At 38.3% G+C, this 19,673-nt stretch overlaps 1 protein-coding gene and 1 non-coding gene across 2 annotated transcripts; both read left to right on the forward strand.

Annotated features, from left to right (window-relative positions):
• The first annotated feature begins 4,636 nt into the window (after positions 1-4,636).
• LOC147933398 (uncharacterized) lies at positions 4,637-16,732 on the forward strand. Its single transcript, XM_087477436.1, has 10 exons — positions 4,637-4,731; positions 13,356-13,476; positions 13,721-13,774; positions 14,074-14,170; positions 14,246-14,580; positions 14,666-14,781; positions 14,838-15,273; positions 15,463-16,190; positions 16,282-16,381; positions 16,466-16,732. Exons 1-10 carry the CDS (start codon positions 4,637-4,639, stop codon positions 16,730-16,732), a joined length of 2,349 nt encoding a protein of 782 aa, XP_087333562.1.
• LOC147933399 (small nucleolar RNA R71) lies at positions 6,701-6,807 on the forward strand. Its single transcript, XR_015576751.1, has one exon. It is a non-coding gene; the product is annotated as a small nucleolar RNA R71 (small nucleolar RNA).
• Positions 16,733-19,673: the final 2,941 nt, after the last annotated feature.

Consider the following 19,673-nt stretch of genomic DNA (forward strand, 5'->3'; position numbering starts at 1 on the left):
TTTCGGTTCTGCTGTGTGCAATGATCAATGTTATTTCATAACATTAGTCATGATACTTAATACTTTTGGTTTCAGAGGACGGTGAAAGAGGCTGTTACTGCTTTACTCAGTGGTAGAATACGTATTGGGGTGTTAGTCTAAGGGAAGAAGGTTAGAGATGACAGCAGCACTCTATCACAGACTGGTCTTTTGTGTATAGAAAACAACCTTGGATTCCCCTTGGAGCCTGGTCCCAAAACATTTCTTTTACCTCTTTCGTGTAGAGAAAACAACCTTGGCCTAGGTATATTTGGTATGTTTTAGTTATAATTAGCAGCTCAACATTAAAAACTTTTGTAATGATTGTTTGGATGTTTTCTGGAACTTATGTTGGATGTATGTTGAAACTTATGTCTTTGTTTAATTTCATGTTTGTTATGTTTTAATTATAGTTTTCATAATCAGTTTTGGTATTACAAAATCAAATAATTTGTTTTTACCAGAATTTTTTAAAAAACATAATAATTAAACAGTCGTAAAACAGTCACCAAAACATACACAAAACAGTAACCAAAACCGTCGCAAATGAGTAACCAGATCAGTCGCTAAAGCGTTGCAAATTCAGTCGCAACTTTAGCGACTGTTTGGCAAGGCAATCACGACCACAATTATCAGTCGCCAATTAGTAGCTCCGTGTCGACTGTTTGGCAACTGGTTATTTTAGCGACGCACTGTTTAGCGACTACGTATATCAGTCGCCAATCAGTCGTAACTAAGTAGTTTGCGACTGTTTAGTTACTGTTTTTGTAGTCGGCAAATCCATGTTTTCTTGTAGTGGTCAAAATGCAAAACGAAAATGAGTTGCAGTACTAGAAACGAGATTGCATGACAAGAAGCGGAAATGAATAAAAACATAAACGAGTCTAAGCATGAACTAAATAAGCGAGAAACGAAACAATCTCAGAAATGTAATAAAAATCAGAAAGAAAGAAGTCCTAAGGATGGGGTAATTGATGTCGGTGGAGTATCCTAGTTTACAGAGTGTTTAACATACCACAAGTAAACTATCCCTAAACAATGAACATCACAACTTAGCTAATCCAATCTCTTGGCAAAAGCTACTCAGACTCAACCACTTCCATACCTAACTCTCGCTAGAGAAACGTGGTCGAGCAGGCATGACAAACAAGTTCATTCACGTCAACAAACATCCTAGACAACTAATCTCTTAGGCTAGGAACGTAAGTCTCTGGCACTAGTTGGTCAGACATTTCATCAAACACATTTTGGGTGTGGAGATGTCTCAAACCTAGTTCCAATTGATCAGAGAGAAACTAGTAATTCTAACTCTAGTCCAGAAGGGAATCTTACAAATCAAGCTTAAACACCCTACATCCTAAGATCCTCCACCTAGTCTATCCCATCCTCAAGAACTACCGCGCTACTCAGATCCGAAAATCATAGTCAAGGATGCAAACACAGTAATCATTGAATCAAGCATAATAAGATAGATAAAAATAAGATGAACAACTTTGTAGAAGGAATCAAGTGCAAAATCTGAATAAATCTCAAAGATATCGGAATACAAGTCTTAGAACGTATTGGTGGCTAGGTTCAGAAATCTTCTGGGAACGAAAACGAGATAAAAAATAAGATGTACTCACCCAAGACTTAACAAAATGTATTTTATAGTAAAAACATGTAAATCCCTAAAACTTAAAATGACAAGGTGAAGTGTCGGTTTGGGAATCTCCTGAAGCGCGTAGGACGGAACGTCTTCCTGACATGTGCGGTCGAGTCGCGTGTCGTCTCTCCCTAGAGTGAGGTCGAGTGGAGTGAGTAGGAGTGGCTCCAGTGGGGTGAATGAAAATGGCTCGAGCATGGTCGGTGAAAGTGGCTCGAGCTGGGTGTATACGCATCCACTAAAACGATGATAACTCTTGAACCACACCTCCGATTGGCTTGAAATAAACGGCATTGGAAAGATGACTCAATTCTCTACAACTTTGATGAAGACGTCAAAAGCTCAATCCCTAGACCGGTGGCTCGAGTGATGGCTCGATTGTAGAAGTGAGGAGCGCTCGATTGTGGAAGTGAGGAGCGTGGCTCGATTGTGGAAGTGAGGAGGGCTCGACTGTAGAAGTGAGGAGGGCTCGACTGTAGAAGTGAGGAGCGTGGCTCGATTGTGGAAGTAAGGAGGGCTCGACTGTGGAAGTGAGGAGCGTGGCTCGATTGTAGAAGTGAGGAGCGCTCGATTGTGGAAGTGAGGAGCGTGGCTCAATTGTGGAAGTGAGGAGCGCTCGATTGTGGAAGTGAGGAGCGTGGCTCGATTGTGGAAGTGAGGAGCGCTCGATTGTGGAAGTGAGGAGCGTGGCTCGACCCTCTGTGCTTCCAACGTCTCCTAGACACCTGAAAAACTCCGAAATGCGCAATGTATGCAAGGATGATGCATAAACTTCCTAAACATGCAAAATGTACGAAAGAGGTTCTAAAATGATGCAAAACAACTAGTTGTCCTAGCTAAATGCATGACAAATACAAGCTAAGGAAATTCAAAATACAGACATTTCAACTCCCCCAAACTTATTCTTTGCTTGCCCTCAAGCAAACTATCAAGAACAAAGTATGGAAGAGAGGTGTGAAGATGGGGTCTCAGAACCTAAATATGCTGAATAGAGTAGTTAGAATCAAGGTTCTTGTTTTTAGTTCTATGATGCATGGTGAAGGAACTTTATTTAAAATCTACACATGCAATCCTATCAATCATCCCCATTAACATTCATTAACAGAGAACCGTGAATCAAGCTAAACAATGTTATTGAACTCATTTGGCTAGGGTAAAGGTTCGAGACATAGATGGTCTCCTCATCACGTGGTTTTATCAATACAGAACAAGGTTCTCTCACGAAAAGGAGTTGAGCTTAAAAGAAGGCTAAAGGTTGAAACCAACTGATATATACAAGAGCAGCGTCCTGTCTACCCAAAGAACACTCAAAACTGAAGTTGGTCCTATCTCTACCCTTCATCAGAAACATCATCTCAAATTTTCTCTTCTTAGTCTTAGGAGGAGTTCACTTCTTTTCATTCTAGCGGATTGGGAAATCTTTATTATCACTATGGTTCGTTTTCTTTTTTTTTTCTTTGTCTAATCTTTTTATTTTATGCCCAGAACCAATAACTCTTTTTACTTTGCTCAACCCAAATTCTTTACTAGACTTGTAAACTATGTAAACACATCCCCCTCCTAAAGACTTTCTACCTCTTTACTTTTCTGCACAAATCCATACCCAATACCCAAAATCGAGTTCTCACCTAGTCCTACTAGTCCGGATAACGCGAGCTAGAACTACACAGGATCCTACTCTTGTCGGCTAGAACCTAACACTTTCTAACAAGCTCAACTCGGAAAAGGCCTGACACTCAAGAATACAATTGGCTTGAAAGAACGGTTGGTTAAGGGTGCGGGGAACTGTTCCAAAGATGGGAATCAGCTACTTGGATTGACAAGGGTGGTAAAAATGTGAAAGATAATCCAAGTATGTGTATGGTATCCATGAGTTCAACTTCAATGCATCACATGATAATTGCAAGTCAGGATTAGGTTCAGGTAGATAGGGAATGATATCAATTCAAAACATGCTTCAATCTTACATTTTCAAGCTCAATCAACAAGCATCAAAGAACTAATAACAAGGGTCTTGATCCTATCCTATTGAATCCATCATGCTAACAAGGTTACAATCATCATCAACCCCTATGCTAAATGCAACAACCCTATATGAATAAACCTAGACTCAATCTTAATATGCAAGTGCAAACTACATGAACACTCTGTTTTTGTGGAAATTTTCGATTTTTTATTTTTATTTTATTTTATTTTTTTTTAATTTTTTATGCAATAGATGGATGCAAACTCAAACATGATATGATGCAAAAATTAAAATAAGAATCACAGAACACAACATCAGATACATCATCTCAAACCTTCCCCCAAACTTAAATTACACAGTCTCCTGTGTAAGAAAAATTTTCAGCAGGATTTAAGAATCACAACAGAAACAATGCAGGAATGAAATGCTATGTACAAAGGGAGGGTCGGAGTACCTCAGTAGTAGAAGAAGGAGTCCATGCTCGCCCAAGGAGGAGCGTTATATTGACTTTGTCATTCACCTTGTTCCGGATCCGCAGGGGTGTCCTCAGTGGTTTGGTCGACTAATGATCAGATACTAGCACAACCACCTCTGTGGGCTGATAATCCCCTTGATGTTCGATCTGCTGCTCAACTCCGTGCATGCCCTGATGTGGGCTCGAGCGGATGTCGTGAGTGGCTCGAGAGAGGAAGTCGGAATGTGACTCGATTGAGGCAGTTGGGAAGGTTGGCTCGATTCGTCGGTTCGGAACAGCGAGAACAGCGGCTCGAGTGAGGTAGTCGGGAAGTTCGAGTCGCGAGCGTGATGTGCCAGTGTTGGTCGAGTCGAGTTTTGTAGACCCCTCTAGAATGTCTTGTCTAACCATATACTCTTTAGCATTCTGCCCAGGTTCAATAAGAAAATAGCTTCTCTTCTTCATTATCCCCAACCTCTGTCTTGCTTTTCTTGGAGAAGAGATTTTAACTTTATCCTGGAGCTGCATGATTTGCCCTCTCATCTCCTCCAACATGGCTGTTAACTCCGCCACTGTATCCTTTAAGATCTTGGTTGTTTGGGGTTCAGACAAACTGTCAAGCGCGGGAGGACTTGTCTCTTGTGGTTGGTGATTAGGAAGTAGGTCTCGACGCTTAGGGAGGGTAACGACTGCACTCGAGTTGGAGAATGGTCGAGTGACACTTTGAGTTTTCTCTTTGGTTACCAAAACCTCTGTTTCTGCCTCATTCACATCCTCAAAGATGCCAAACCCAGATTTCTGATCTTTCTCTTCAATCACGAAGGTCTGTCCATCAATAGTTGGTTTCTTCTTAGAATCTTTGATATCAAACTTCATCTTGAATTTTTTACCCAGATTGAGATCAATCATCCCCTTCTTGACATCAATGACTGCTCCAGCTGTAGCTAAGAAAGGCCTTCCCAGGATTAGTGGATCTTTAGGCTCTTCATCCATTCCCAGCACCACAAAGTCAGTAGGAATCTCAGCTTGTCCAATTTTGATGGGCAGGTTCTCTAATAGACCATGAGGCAATCTAGTAGTCCTATCAGCCAATATTAAGCGGAGGTTGCATGACTTGTATTCGTTGAATCCTAGCCTTCGAGCTACAGAGAGTGGCATGAGGCTTACTGAAGCACCAAGGTTGCATAGGCACTTTTTGAAGGCCAATGGACCTAGAGAACAAGGCAAGGTGAAAGAACCAGGGTCCTCTAGCTTCTTTGGGATAATCATCTTCTGAATAACAGCCTTGCATTCATGAATAACCCCACCTATGTCATGTACTACCCTCTCATCTTCCAGAGCCTTAGCTTGAGCACCTTTAGCTATCTCCTCCTTCTCTTTGGTCTTTTCGGTTACCAAGTTAGTTAAAAACTTTTGATATTGAGGCACAAGTGCAAATGCATCAAGCAAAGGCATCCTAAGTTCAATCTCCTTGACTTGTTTTTCGAACAGAGCTTTATACTTCTCAGTAAGCTGCTTCTTAAACCTCACTGGAAATGGTAGGGGTGGCTTGTATAGTGGAGGAATGAATCTCGCAGGTTTATCCTTGGGAGCGGTGGGTTCTTTCGTAGCTTCAGGATTAGATTGCTTGGCTGACTTAATTGGATCCTTGAGCACCTCGACAGGATCCTTTATCTGAACTTCATATTGAAGAAATTCCTCCCCATCTAAACTCTCAGTGTCCTCAGTAAGCCGTACATCTACAGCTTGGGTGGTGATGGAATGCATAGTAGCATAGTCCTTGGGGTTTTGAACTGCTTTTCCAGGTAGTTGGCCAGTTGTTGGGGTAGAAGTAGAAACAGTCTTGCCTTCCATATACTTCATCTTGGAGTTAAGAGCTTCAAACTTGACATTCAGATCATTGTAAGAACATTCCATCCGCTGACTGAGTTCAGCAAACTTCTTAGCAGTATCCAGAGAACCACTAGCTTGACCTTGAAGAAGTTGTTGCAGCATGTGCTTCATTTCTTGATCTAGGGCTGGGGTAGGCGGAACTGGTTGAGGGCGGAATCCTGGCGGTGGTCCCGAGGGAGCTTGGTAACACTGCTGGAATTGTTGTTTTGGTGCGAATCCCAGATTGTAAGGCACAAAAGGTTTTTGTTGACCTTGCTGTTGTTGTTGAGGCGGGTACACCTGATCTTGTGGATTAGCAACATTGGTACTTCGGTAAGACAAATTTGGGTTCGTCTTGTAGGGGTTGTAACCTTTGTTGTATTCACCCTGATTCTGAACGTAGCTGATCTCCTCAGTCTGCTCGCCCTCCCCATCTGGAACTTGGAAATGGTCATCCTTAGATACAAAGTGGACGCTCCTCTGCTGGCTTAGCAAGATACGGTCAAGCTTCTCATTGACATTCTTGAGGTCTTTCTTATACTTCTCCTCAGACCCAGCATCACCGCGAACTGTGCGGTCATAGTCCTCATTGTAGTTGCCGTCTGACTGGGCGAGATTCTCAACCAATTGCCATCCTTCATCAACGTCTTTGTTCAGGAAATTACCGTTAGAAGCAGTGTCAAGCAGCATGCGGATTTTTGGAAGTACACCATGGTATAGAGTGCTCAGCAGTGACTCGTTGCTGAAACCATGGTGTGGACACTGGCTATGGTAACCCTTGAAACGCTCCCATGCTTCATAGAATGATTCTGAGCTCTTCTGAGTGAAGCTGGAAATCTCATTCCTGAGACGTGCTGTTCTGGAGTTGGAGAAAAACTTGGCCAAGAATGCTTTCTTGCAACCATCCAAGGTGGTGATTGATCCCTTGGGAAGGTTTTTCTCCCATTGATGAGCCTTGTCTCCCAGAGAGAAAGGGAAGAGGCGCAACTTGTAACCATCCTCACTCACGCCGTTGATCTTTGTGAGACTGCAAAGACGGTCGAACTCGTCCAAGTGGTCGAGTGGATCCTCCATAGGCAACCCGTGAAACTTGTTTCCTTGGATCATGGTGATCAGACCACTTTTGATCTCGAAGTTGTTGTTCTGCACGGCGGGAGGGATGATTCCAGCACGCTGAGTATGAGTGTTCGGTGCATCCCCAGCACCAATGTTTTGCGGTCCTTGAGGTGGTTCATTATGTTGTGCCATAGTGACTTGTGCGGGATGATCAGTGGGTTGACGAGCTTGTCGTGGTCGTTGCAACCGATTGATTTTGTCGATAACAGGAAGGAGATTCTGATGCCCTCTTGATCTGGTGTGCATGCAAGGTTGCAATCAACAGGTACCTGAGATGCAAAACAAACAAGCAGGAAACCAAAGCAAGTCAGTACTCAGAATGATTGTGTAACAGAACTTAATCTTGCAAAACTTGAAATCTTAAATGTAGCAAAAAGAATCCCAAATGGCAACGGCGCCAAATTGATACTAAGATTTTTGTATCTCCTAGTAGGTTCAATTAACCTTATGTGTTGTAGTACTTAAGGTGTCAATCCAAATGAGATGTTGCTAACAATCAAGATGCAATCAAGCAATCACAAGTCAAGCCAATTCAAGAAGAGTGTTTGTCTAACAATCCTAGAATGGTCAAAATGCAAAACGAAAATGAGTTGCAGTACTAGAAATGAGATTGCATGACAAGAAGCGGAAATGAATAAAAACATAAACGAGTCTAAGCATGAACTAAATAAGCGAGAAACAAAACAATCTCAGGAATGTAATAAAAATCAGAAAGAAAGAAGTCCTAAGGATGGGGTAATTGATGTCGGTGGAGTATCCTAGTTTACAGAGTGTTTAACATACCACAAGTAAACTATCCCTAAACAATGAACATCACAACTTAGCTAATCCAATCTCTTGGCAAAAGCTACTCAGACTCAACCACTTCCATACCTAACTCTTGCTAGAGAAACGTGGTCGAGCAGGCATGACAAACAAGTTCATTCACGTCAACAAACATCCTAGACAACTAATCTCTTAGGCTAGGAACGTAAGTCTCTGGCACTAGTTGGTCAGACATTTCATCAAACACCTTTTGGGTGTGGAGATGTCTCGAACCTAGTTCCAATTGATCAGAGAGAAACTAGTAATTCTAACTCTAGTCCAGAAGGGAATCTTACAAATCAAGCTTAAACACCCTACATCCTAAGATCCTCCACCTAGTCTATCCCATCCTCAAGAACTACCGCACTACTCAGATCCGAAAATCATAGTCAAGGATGCAAACACAGTAATCATTGAATCAAGCATAATAAGATAGATAAAAATAAGATGAACAACTTTGTAGAAGGAATCAAGTGCAAAATCTGAATAAATCTCAAAGATATCGGAATACAAGTCTTAGAACGTATTGGTGGCTAGGTTCAGAAATCTTCTGGGAACGAAAACGAGATAAAAAATAAGATGTCCTCACCCAAGACTTAACAAAATGTATTTTGTAGTAAAAACATGTAAATCCCTAAAACTTAAAACGACAAGGTGAAGTGTCGGTTTGGGAATCTCCTGAAGCGCGTAGGACGGAACGTCTTCCTGACATGTGCGGTCGAGTCGCGTGTCGTCTCTCCCTAGAGTGAGGTCGAGTGGAGTGAGTAGGAGTGGCTCCAGTGGGGTGAATGAAAATGGCTCGAGCATGGTCGGTGAAAGTGGCTCGAGCTGGGTGTATACGCATCCACTAAAACGATGATAACTCTTGAACCACACCTCCGATTGGCTTGAAATAAATGGAATTGGAAAGATGACTCAATTCTCTACAACTTTGTTGAAGACGTCAAAAGCTCAATCCCTAGACCGGTGGCTCGAGTGATGGCTCGATTGTAGAAGTGAGGAGCGCTCGATTGTGGAAGTGAGGAGCGTGGCTCGATTGTGGAAGTGAGGATGGCTCGACTGTAGAAGTGAGGAGGGCTCGACTGTAGAAGTGAGGAGCATGGCTCGATTGTGGAAGTAAGGAGGGCTCGACTGTGGAAGTGAGGAGCGTGGCTCGATTGTAGAAGTGAGGAGCGCTCGATTGTGGAAGTGAGGAGCGTGGTTCGATTATGGAAGTGAGGAGCGCTCGATTGTGGAAGTGAGGAGCGTGGCTCGATTGTGGAAGTGAGGAGCGCTCGATTGTGGAAGTGAAAAACTCCTAGACACCTGAAAAACTCCGAAATGCGCAATGTATGCAAGGATGATGCAGAAACTTTCTAAACATGCAAAATGTACGAAAGAGGTTCTAAAATGATGCAAAACAACTAGTTGTCCTAGCTAAATGCATAACAAATACAAGCTAAGGAAATTCAAAATACAGACATTTCAAATTTCTAAAAGATATGCAATACTGAATCAGTAAATTTAATGAATTAAGAGATGTTAAAATGAAACTGATAGTACAATTAATTTCTAAAAATTGGTCGATTTTTATCATGTATATAATATCAAGTTAGTAAAAAACATATTTAATTTGTATGTCAAGTAATTTATACAGTTGAAGAAAATTATATGGTGAACACCGTAATTTTTTTTTGTATTTACCGGCTTAACAATTTTAATATCAATTTGACTGGCTTAACAACCACATGCGAGACACTATGGTGAATATTAAACTTTTTACTATAGCTATCGTCATATTTCAGTGGTAATTCATACATTTAACAAGTAGTCTTTTTATAATTATAGTTGTATATTTTGAGTTTTCTAGTGCCACTATAGTAAAAGGTTACTCTCGAATGAATCCGTGGATCAAATTTACCAAAAAATGATCGTGTAGTTTCGTTTTTCATTTCTATATATTGTGTATTAATTAATTTCAATGTAAATAAAATAGATATACAGATATATGTCAAATTAATGAATGCAGGTAAATGTGAATTAGTTGTTTTGGGCGTTTGGATAGTCATCATTTTTTATATACAAATCCATTTGCACCTCTATACTCAGATAAACAAGAGCATGACAATATACAACAGATGAACACACAGTAGTGGTGAAGAAAAGATAACTGAAAGGAAGAGAAGTGAATTGTACATCTACTTTATTGTGTTTGTTAAAATGTAAGTTCTTAAATTAGATATGTAAAAGTGTACATGTATGATATCGACTTCACATAACTCTATACTTATTCAAGTACACACTTCCTTCTTTTGTGCGCCTTAGTCAGTACTCTATTTACTTCCACAGTCTATTTCATACTATACAATTGTAGTATTTTACCTTTTCAATTCTCCACTGGTTAAATGTGTGTATTAATATATATATATACTTTGTAAGAAATGGTATATTCGAATTAACTTGAAGTTGTGTTTGTCTTGTTTAATATCTATTTTACTTTATTGATGTTTTTACAAGAAAACATAATAGCTGATGTCCTGTTTTCCTTTTAATTTATATACATTACAATTTTTTTATATTACAAATTATAAACACTTAATAATTTTATATGCATTTTACTAGCAGAATAAGTTTATATGTATAGTACAGCTCCTACGTGCATTGTCTATTTATATAATATGCATATTGCTGCATGCTCCTCTCGGGGAAATAAAATATAAACTTAGAAATATTTATTCAAGACTAGGAACATACTATAAAACTTTTATAAATGTACGAATTAGCTATTGGAAGACGAGCCTATGCAGCGAAACCAAAACATTAATGAGCAATTGGAAACTGGTAGAAAAATCAGTAAGTACGAAACACCTTCAAATAGGTTTTACTTCAAGCGAGCAAGACAATGCCACTTACAAACTTGAATGATCTTTTCATCTTTTCTCCAAATGTCTCTCTTGTTATTTCTTTCTTAAATCTCTCTTCCAATTTTCCAAATGTCTTATTTCTCTATATATTCTCATTTGCTTCAACTATTTTTTTTCCCAAACATTTTGGAACAACAACTACACTCACAATTCACAAACGCCTCTTTTGCTCTCATATTTTTTTGGTTATTTAGGTTTATTTTTTATTATTTAGAAAAATTCACTTTCGTTGTCCAAAAAAATTCACTTTCACTCCAGATAGTTCTGGATAGGAATAAAAATGAAGATGTATGAAGGTGTGAATGGATCGTCTCATCTCATCTAAGGCCTTGTATGTGGGAAAAAGGCCATTGTTGTTCAGCCAAGGATGACTTGCCGGCAGCTTTGAATCTAACTTTATTCTTTATAGTTGATTCAATATACATTCTGAAGATTGTGCTTTCTATATGTGTATATATATATATATATATATATATATAGTTGATATTTTTGTTCTACTTTTTATAATAAGAAAAAGCGAGCCTGGCCGGCAAGTTATCTTTCGCTATACAAATGCCTCTTTCTCTCATTCTAGGCTTAAGATGATACATAAAGATATACCATAGGTAACTCTTCCCTTGTGATATGAATATGGTCTGATTACAGATATTATTACAATGATGTTTATTTGGTTAAAACAAATACAATTTTTTAATCCCTTAAAAACTATATGTAAATTTTGCGATCATATGAAACTTATCTTAATTTAGTATTCAAGTCAAGTCGATATAATTTGGAGGTCAAGTGAAACTTTATGTCTTTTTTTTTTGGTCGACTAATTTATATATATATATATATATAGATATATTAATAATTCGTCTTTGACCTTCGTATCATATATGTCTAAAGCACGACTCTCTATTACATCTTAAATAATATATTACTAGGCAATATCCCGTAGTTTAAGTATGGATCAACATTTAAAAAAAAAATAGAATAATAAAAGTTATTATTATATTTTTTAAAAAAATATTTTGGTTGAGATAATATTTACTTTTTAATTGTGCTGTAAATCTGTATATATTTTTGTGAATCCTACTATATTAATTGGGAAGTACAAATATGAAACTAAACTTAAATGTGTAAAAAATTACATTCAATTACCATTAGAAAAACTTAATTAAAATTAATAAATAAATTAAATAAATATAATTAATTAAAAAACGAAAATCATAGATACATTATATAAAATAAATTGTGGAAAAGTAAAAAAAATTCTATTAGAATCAAACTAATCCGTATTAAAAAAAAAGTTAACAGCTAAGATTTTAAAAATCTAATCAAATAAAATTTACAACTACAAATTTTATCCTACTGTATATTAATTAGGAAGTATAAATATGAAACTAGCCTTAAACTGTGTAAAAATTACATTCAATTACCATTAAAAACATAATTAAGTTTTTTAATAAATTAAATAAATAAAATTAATTAAAAAATTAAAATCGGGGACACATCAATAAAATAAATTGTAGAAAAGTAAAAAAAAAATCTATTAGAATCAAAACTAATTCATACTTAAAAAAAATTAACAGGTAAGATTTTAAAAACCAAATCGAATAAAATATACAACTACAAATTTTATCAAAATAAATTTCTACCACAGGTTAAAATTATTACAGACAAGAAAAGGAAGCCACCGACAAAAACAACGAATATTGTTTTCAAAGAAAACAATGAATATTGTTTTCAAAGAGACTTTTTAGAACTTTTACTAGCTATATTTAGTTGCTCTTTTTTACATGTTAGTAAGGATTGTGTTTAGTTGACAAAGGGTTAAACAATTTTATTCATTACATACAAATGTTTTATTGACAGATTTTCAATAAATATTTTTAAAATACAAAACTTATATTATAAGCAAACCAAATTTTTAATCACAAACTATTATAAATAACATAATAATAAAATAAATTATGACAAATTTTTATTAAAAAAATATTCAGCCTGCGGTTATCCGCGGGTTAGTACCTAGTACTAATTATTTTAGAATATTATAATATTTTTTTTAGGTATATTACAGTTTTATATTGTTTGTTTGTTGTATTTGCATCATTATTTTATAAAATATGAAATAGTAATTTTAATATTATAATTATAATAAATAATATTAATTTATCAGCTATATAAATTTAGTTTTACCAATCCGCCAATATGAAAATTAAAACACACATTTTATCTTCATAGATCGAGTAATATATCTTTGTTTTTAAAAGTTCAAATCACAACATATATAGAAAAAAATCTGCATTTTATTAAGGGAAATTACCTAGAATATTACATAAAAGTAGGTTTATTACTAGAATAACACGTTTAGATTTTCGACTTACTCAAACAACACAGAAAAGTTTGATTATTACTTCTAAACCAGGGTTGTGTGTTTTATTACGGTTTATGCCATTTTCTTTTAAAACGAAGATCTTAAAAGCGAAAAATAGAGAATTCCAATAAAAGCAGGAATCGATCCCTTAAATCTTTGTGTTGTTTGTCTTACGAAAGTTGGGTTGAGATCGGCTCTTTTTGAAACTATTTTGATAGCGTGCGGCGTGGACAGAATCTGTGTGGAGTACGTTTGGCTGGTGGTCCACGGGAGGACGGCGAGTTGACGACGAGGTGGTTTGAAGTTGAGGAGGAGGGAAATATAGCGATCTGCTGTGAGGTAAATTTCTATATCGTGGTTTAGTCTCTATTGCTTACTGTTTAGAAAGAGTTTGAGTATCTCATAGTAGGCGTTGTATTTTGTGGAAGGTTACTTATGACGATATTCATGTTAGTTTTCAGTATTCTTTTGAACTCTGTTTTTTGGAAGATATTTGTGAGACTTCATGTTGTTTCATTGATAATCTAAGCAACAGATGTTTTGTGATATTGAATTAATAACAAAACTAATGCTTCTGTCGTAGTTATGGGGTCAAGCAATAATGCGAAGAGGTATCCAAGAAGGCTGTATCCGGATGGTAAATTTCCACTGGCGATGAGAAGCATGCACCATGATTGTAGTTTGTCCAATCTAGCTGGTTTGAAAGGCTTCGTTGGTGATGAGGTGTACGACAAAATAAGAAAGAAATCGCAGCTGTGAGTGTTATTGGATCTAGCGGAATCCAACTATCTGTTTTGTGGGAAGACCATTCATTATCTATTGACCAATCAATTGTCAATAGATATTCCATCGGAGGTATGGTTTTTGGTTGGAGGAAAGCCGCTAAGGTTCTCTCTATATGAATATGAAAAAATTAGTGGTTTGAATTGTGAGAAGATTGATGAAACAGAGTGTGAAGTCGATCATACACCTTTATGGGCGGCTTTAAAGGTGAAAGCTTTTAATGGACCCAACTGGCAGGAGCTAGTTGACGGTTTGAGAAGCTGCCGTGGGTGGCCTGATGAAATGAAGACATAGATTGTTCGGTTGTATCTTGTGCATGTTGGAGTGCTTGGTTTATCAAGGAACAGTAGGATACCTCTGGAATACGCAAAAAAGGCATTGAATGAAAAAGCATTTGAGAGTTTTCAATGGGGTAGGGTTGGATTCAAGAGTTTAGTTGATTCCATTAAAGTCCTTGGGTTACCTAACAATGGTTATACCCTCCATGGATGTGTCCATGTATTGCTGATATGGGCATTTGAGAGCATGAAGGTGCTGGGGGCTAGCTATGGGAATGTAATAGAAGGTGTAGATTTGCCTCTGTTAAGGTGGAGAGGAGGGAGGCCAAGGAAGGATATTGAAGTCTTCATATCCGGTAGCAAACGCCTTAATAATGGGGAGGTATGCCTTCAATTTACATATACATTATTTGTTAGCATTTTATCTAATAGTAAGCATATTAAAAGGTATGGTATCCAAAATGCAGCTTCAGGTGAAGCATCTAATACCTAAACCTTTGGAGTTCATATATCCAGATTGGCCAGGAGTGTATTCTGTGTATGGTGTAAGGGAAGGTATGAAGAAGAAACTGGATAATCTGCTGTTAGACGTGATCAATGGCAAAGTGGATGAAAGAGAATGGGATTGTGTTAAAAAAGGAAGGGAGAACATACGAAGAAGAGGGAGAGGAGGCAACCTGTTGCAGGGGTAAGTGACGATGATTTCGTTGAAATAGCCCCAACAAGCATCAGTAATGTCCCCAAAAATGCGAAGGAGCAGAAAGAAAGTGTTGGGGACAAATGTTCAGCAGAGAAGGCATCTGGAGATAAGCAGTCAGGTGTGCAGGGTGAAGATGGTAGTGGCAGGTTATTTACTATGGTTGAAACACTAGGGGCGAAAATGGATAATATTGAGTTATCATTTGCTAGAGCAATAGCGAAAGTTGTGTACAAACTTCAAGGTATGGAGAGTAGGATGTGTAACTTTGAGACTGACGTTCAACTATTGAAGAAAGTTGTTATCAACTCAACGGATGAAGGAGCGCATGTGCAAGGACCTCGTACAATAAGAAATGACGAACCAAAAATAGAGGAGGTATGATCTGCGTACCGTATTGATAAAATTGTTATTACATATCTAGTGTTCAGTATGAAGTCTTTGTATTTATCTATTCGAGGAAACAATATTAATTTCAGTATTGTGAAGTTGTATAATTTTGTAATTATTTTGATATATGATTTTTTCGTACACACAAATTTTGCAATTTGTATACTTTGTCTCTAGTTTAACAGCGTCATATTATATTTCAAATGTCTTGTATATAACGTCAAATACATGTCTTTGTTCAAGTCATGGCTATATCAGATGAAGCATTCGGATCAGGATGGTTATAAAGTTGCTAGTTGTGTTAGGAATCCGTTAGCCATTAAGGATAAGGTCATGTGGTCTGGGAGTATTAAAATCGAACCAGAGGGCAACGAAGCCGCGAGTGTAGAGCGAATTCCAAAGCAGATGGTAGACAGTGTACAGCATGGCAAAAGAGTACAGAGTTGGCAGACAGAGGAAGGTGATAAAAGAGCAAAGTATAATGACAAATTAGATGGAGCAGGTGCTCAACCCGTTCCTATTAATGTTATCCATCCGGTAAGTGGTGATCTCCCAAGTAGTGGTAACCCTGTATGGTCGGATCGAAAGTGCGAATCTGTTGTGGATTTAACCGAGGGGACCAGTACTCCTGCATCATCTCATATACTGAAAGATAAGGAGAAAGCCAGGTATTTTGCACATTTGTTACAAAAGGTGTTTCCTCCCTCAAGAGAGCTTGATCTTCTATTAGTAGATCCAGTGGGCACTAACATAGGGTTAAGCCCCAATGACGAATCAATGCGAGTTGCATTAATTACCCGACGTGAAAGCCAAACTGTAGTCCTATCTCCCGCAGTGTACGATCCTTTTACTGAGGCAAGTCCTAAGAAAGTTGCAAAGCTGAAGTCCTTCCTAACTGATGATTTGTAAGTGTTCATTTTGAGTTGTTATATAATTAGTGTTTGTATTAGGATATCAACTACGATTTATAACTGATTTGTTAATTTTGGTATTCAGGGGTAAAGTACCTTGCACTGGAAATGCCGAATTTTATTTCTGCCTCCTGACCACTAAACAATCGTGGCCAACTACAACATTTGGGTGGTTATGGGATGCGGTAAGCTTCGTAGTTTTGTTCCATAACATCTGATGCAGCTAACTATGGTATACTAATGCCTGATAGATGTCACTCGTGTTGCAGCACATGAACACATGTATGCATATGTTCCGTATTAGGGGGACGCAAACGCCATCCCCATATATAACAGATCGTATTGCTTTCCTCGATCCGTTGTTTGTTAGTACGTGGGCATTCGAATTCCGTCGAATGGAAGCCTCTAAGAAATGGGTTTTTGGAGAAGGTTGTTTTGAGACGTACGTGGAGAGGCTGCCAAAATACGGAATGACACACAAGGTGTGGGTTGACGATGTAGACACCTTGCTCTTCCCATACAACCTCGATAACTAAGCTGACTTAGTCCACCGAAGGCTAAAAGTTTACGATAGCATAAACAGCGGTAGAAGCGACGCAAGTCTACAAAGGAAGTGTAAGCCGTTCGCAAAAATGATTCCACGCTTGATACAAGCATATCACCTGAAGTACAAAGATGAGAATATCGGGGGGGGGGGGGCATTTAGTTACTACCGGGTGAAAAGACTCCCACAGAACTATCAACAAGGTGACTGTGGTGTGTACACGTTGAAGTGCTTAGAGTGTATAGCTCTTGGACTAAATTACACAGGCCTCTGTGATGCGGCCATGCCTTCGATTAGGATGAAACTTGCTGCAGAAGTGTTTGATGAGGTCCCAGACCGAGACTGCTTTCTGCAACTAGATGCTACGTCAGAGACATTAGATTATCCGGAAGCTGAGTTCAACTCGGGATCAAAAAGTTGAAGAAGTTAGGTTCCATGTACATTACCGGAGCAGTATGATTTTGGAACCGGTGAAGATTGGTTTTACGCGTGTTGCTAATAGAAGATGCGTGTTTGGTCATATTTTTTGGTAACATGTGTGATTTGAGGATGTCGTTCTTAGATTATCCGACGTCTCGTCACTCACATAGCTCCGATCGGTTTAAACCCTCTTTAGGTGTAGTGTTTTTTGTATATTGCTGGGTCTAGATATGTATCATTATGACGTCTTTCTAACTAGTATTAGTATATGTTAGGCCTTTATCAGATGTGTACGTATCATCAACTAAGTAACGGCCTTATTATGGTCTATGTACGTACATATTATATGTAAGTGTCTACTTTTCGTATATTCATCTGTGTACGTACAATCGATTCTCTAACATTATAGACGTTATTTTTAGGTGCATGGTTGGTGCTTAGTTTCTCTCCATTTAGAGCACACTAAGTTGTCCCTACTGGCAATCCTACGTACATTGGCAACATGTAGGTAGAGGTATGATATGATGAGCGAGGCAATTAAATTGTATTCCAAGTCATCGAACTAAAATCATCCTAAAAACGGTTAAGGATCAGATGGACCACCTGCGTGAAAGTAATAAGTACAACCAGGAAGAATGTTTATTTGCTACTTAATTTATTGGGCCGATACCAGCTTCGTAGACGTCCTTCGGAAATTGTCAATATTGTTGTCAGTGATCTTCAAGCAATCAGCCATCGGTTTACCCATGCTCAACAGTTCTAAAAACTTCATAGCAAAAGGTCCACAATCTCCCGTCCTCAAGTTTTGTCCTATATTGTTGACCCTTTCAGCGGTAAATGGATCGACAGGGTAATTAACATCGTTAACCCTCTGAAGTAGGTACGGTATCATCTTAATCACCGGCTCGATCCGGGACCTCACAAGAGGTTCTCTGGTGGAGGTTATCAAAGGATCGTAAATGGAAACATGTCTCGTTTTAAGATTTAGGCCCACTCCTACCCAATGCGTAGATTTCCAGTTCACTGGAGCATATATAACGTCCACATCTGTAACCCACTTCAACCTTGGTTCGTGGTGCATCCATTCTCCATTGACGATGTCAATGAGTACTTTGTCCCACCAGAAATTCTGTTTCGTCGTGGACTTGTTGAATGCTTGGAACCTTCTTGTCAACTCGTAAAAGAGAATGGGGTCCAAAATTACGCTCCTTCGTTTTATCATGTCTTCTCCGTTTTTGTGCCACAGCGTTAGGGCAATCATCTCCATGTGCTGCAGATGCAGTTAAACGCAAACCAACTCCAATATAAATCCAACAAGAAACCATGAACACACCTAAAATCGTGTACGTAAAGTTTAAAATATGTACCTGACTATGGACCCATTGTTTGGGCGATATAAGAGTAGAGAAGAATAGGCTGTCTGCCTTGCGGAATCCGAAAATGTTTTGTATACTGCACAATATTGTTATGAATATCCTATATTAATGGTTGAGCATACCAATTATGTCATCTGAGTAATATATACTACACTTACACATTATCGCGTTTTATCAACTCGGTGAATTTGGCGAATTTTCCATCATCAACATGTTCCATCAGGTCAGATGAAACCGACCCTGCTTTTATAACTATGGCTTCGGATGGTTGATTCTCACGTATCTCCATTATCACTTCCTCTGCCCGTCCTGTTTCATCAACAATAATAACCGACTGCAGCACTAAATTATCTGAGTCACCGGGAATACATTCCTCCCCAGGACTTTTATCTGGTTGACCTCTAGTTTCTTTACAGCCCTCTTCGACATCGCTTTCCTTGTGTATTGCTTGGTCTCCGGCCTAATAAGATGTACGTACATAGATTAATTATGACGTACACTTGACCATCTAAGTAGACACTATATATATTACAAATAGTCGAGAAAAAAAAAGTTTGACACTTGCTAGTGGTTGGACGTCAACTGTAGTTTCTATTTGTACATGTCCATCAGTTTTGTTACAGCCCTCCTCGACATCACTTTCCTTTTGTAGTGCTTGGACTTCGGCCTAATAAGATGTACGTACATAGATTTATACTTACGTACACTAATGTCACAAATAATCGAAATCAAAAAAGTTAGACACTTACCTCTTGTTGACCGTCAACTGTAGTTTCATTTTCTACAGGTTTTTCGGTTTTGTTACAACCCTTAACTAACTCGCCTTCCTTACGTATTATGTCCCCTTCCTTACTGTTAAACCACTCGACTTTTCCGCCTTCTTGATGCAGTTCTTCCCCATCCACCTATTCAAAATAAAGAAACTTTTGAACCGCGTGTTTGTAGGAGGAACTTGGCACAAAATACATTTTTACACGTTTAGATCGGAGGAGATAAACAAATAACCGAATATATATATGAAACCCACAGATGGTGATCCCCTTTATGGTTACTTCCTGACCTACCATTTTGTTACAATGCAGATCAGGTTCCATTTTAGTATTCAGCTGCAGCAATATCTGTTCAATTAAAGGTGGA

Source organism: Camelina sativa, chromosome 12, assembly GCF_030686135.1.
Source record: "Camelina sativa cultivar CO46 ecotype springtype chromosome 12, ASM3068613v1".
Classification (NCBI taxonomy): Eukaryota; Viridiplantae; Streptophyta; class Magnoliopsida; order Brassicales; family Brassicaceae; genus Camelina; species Camelina sativa.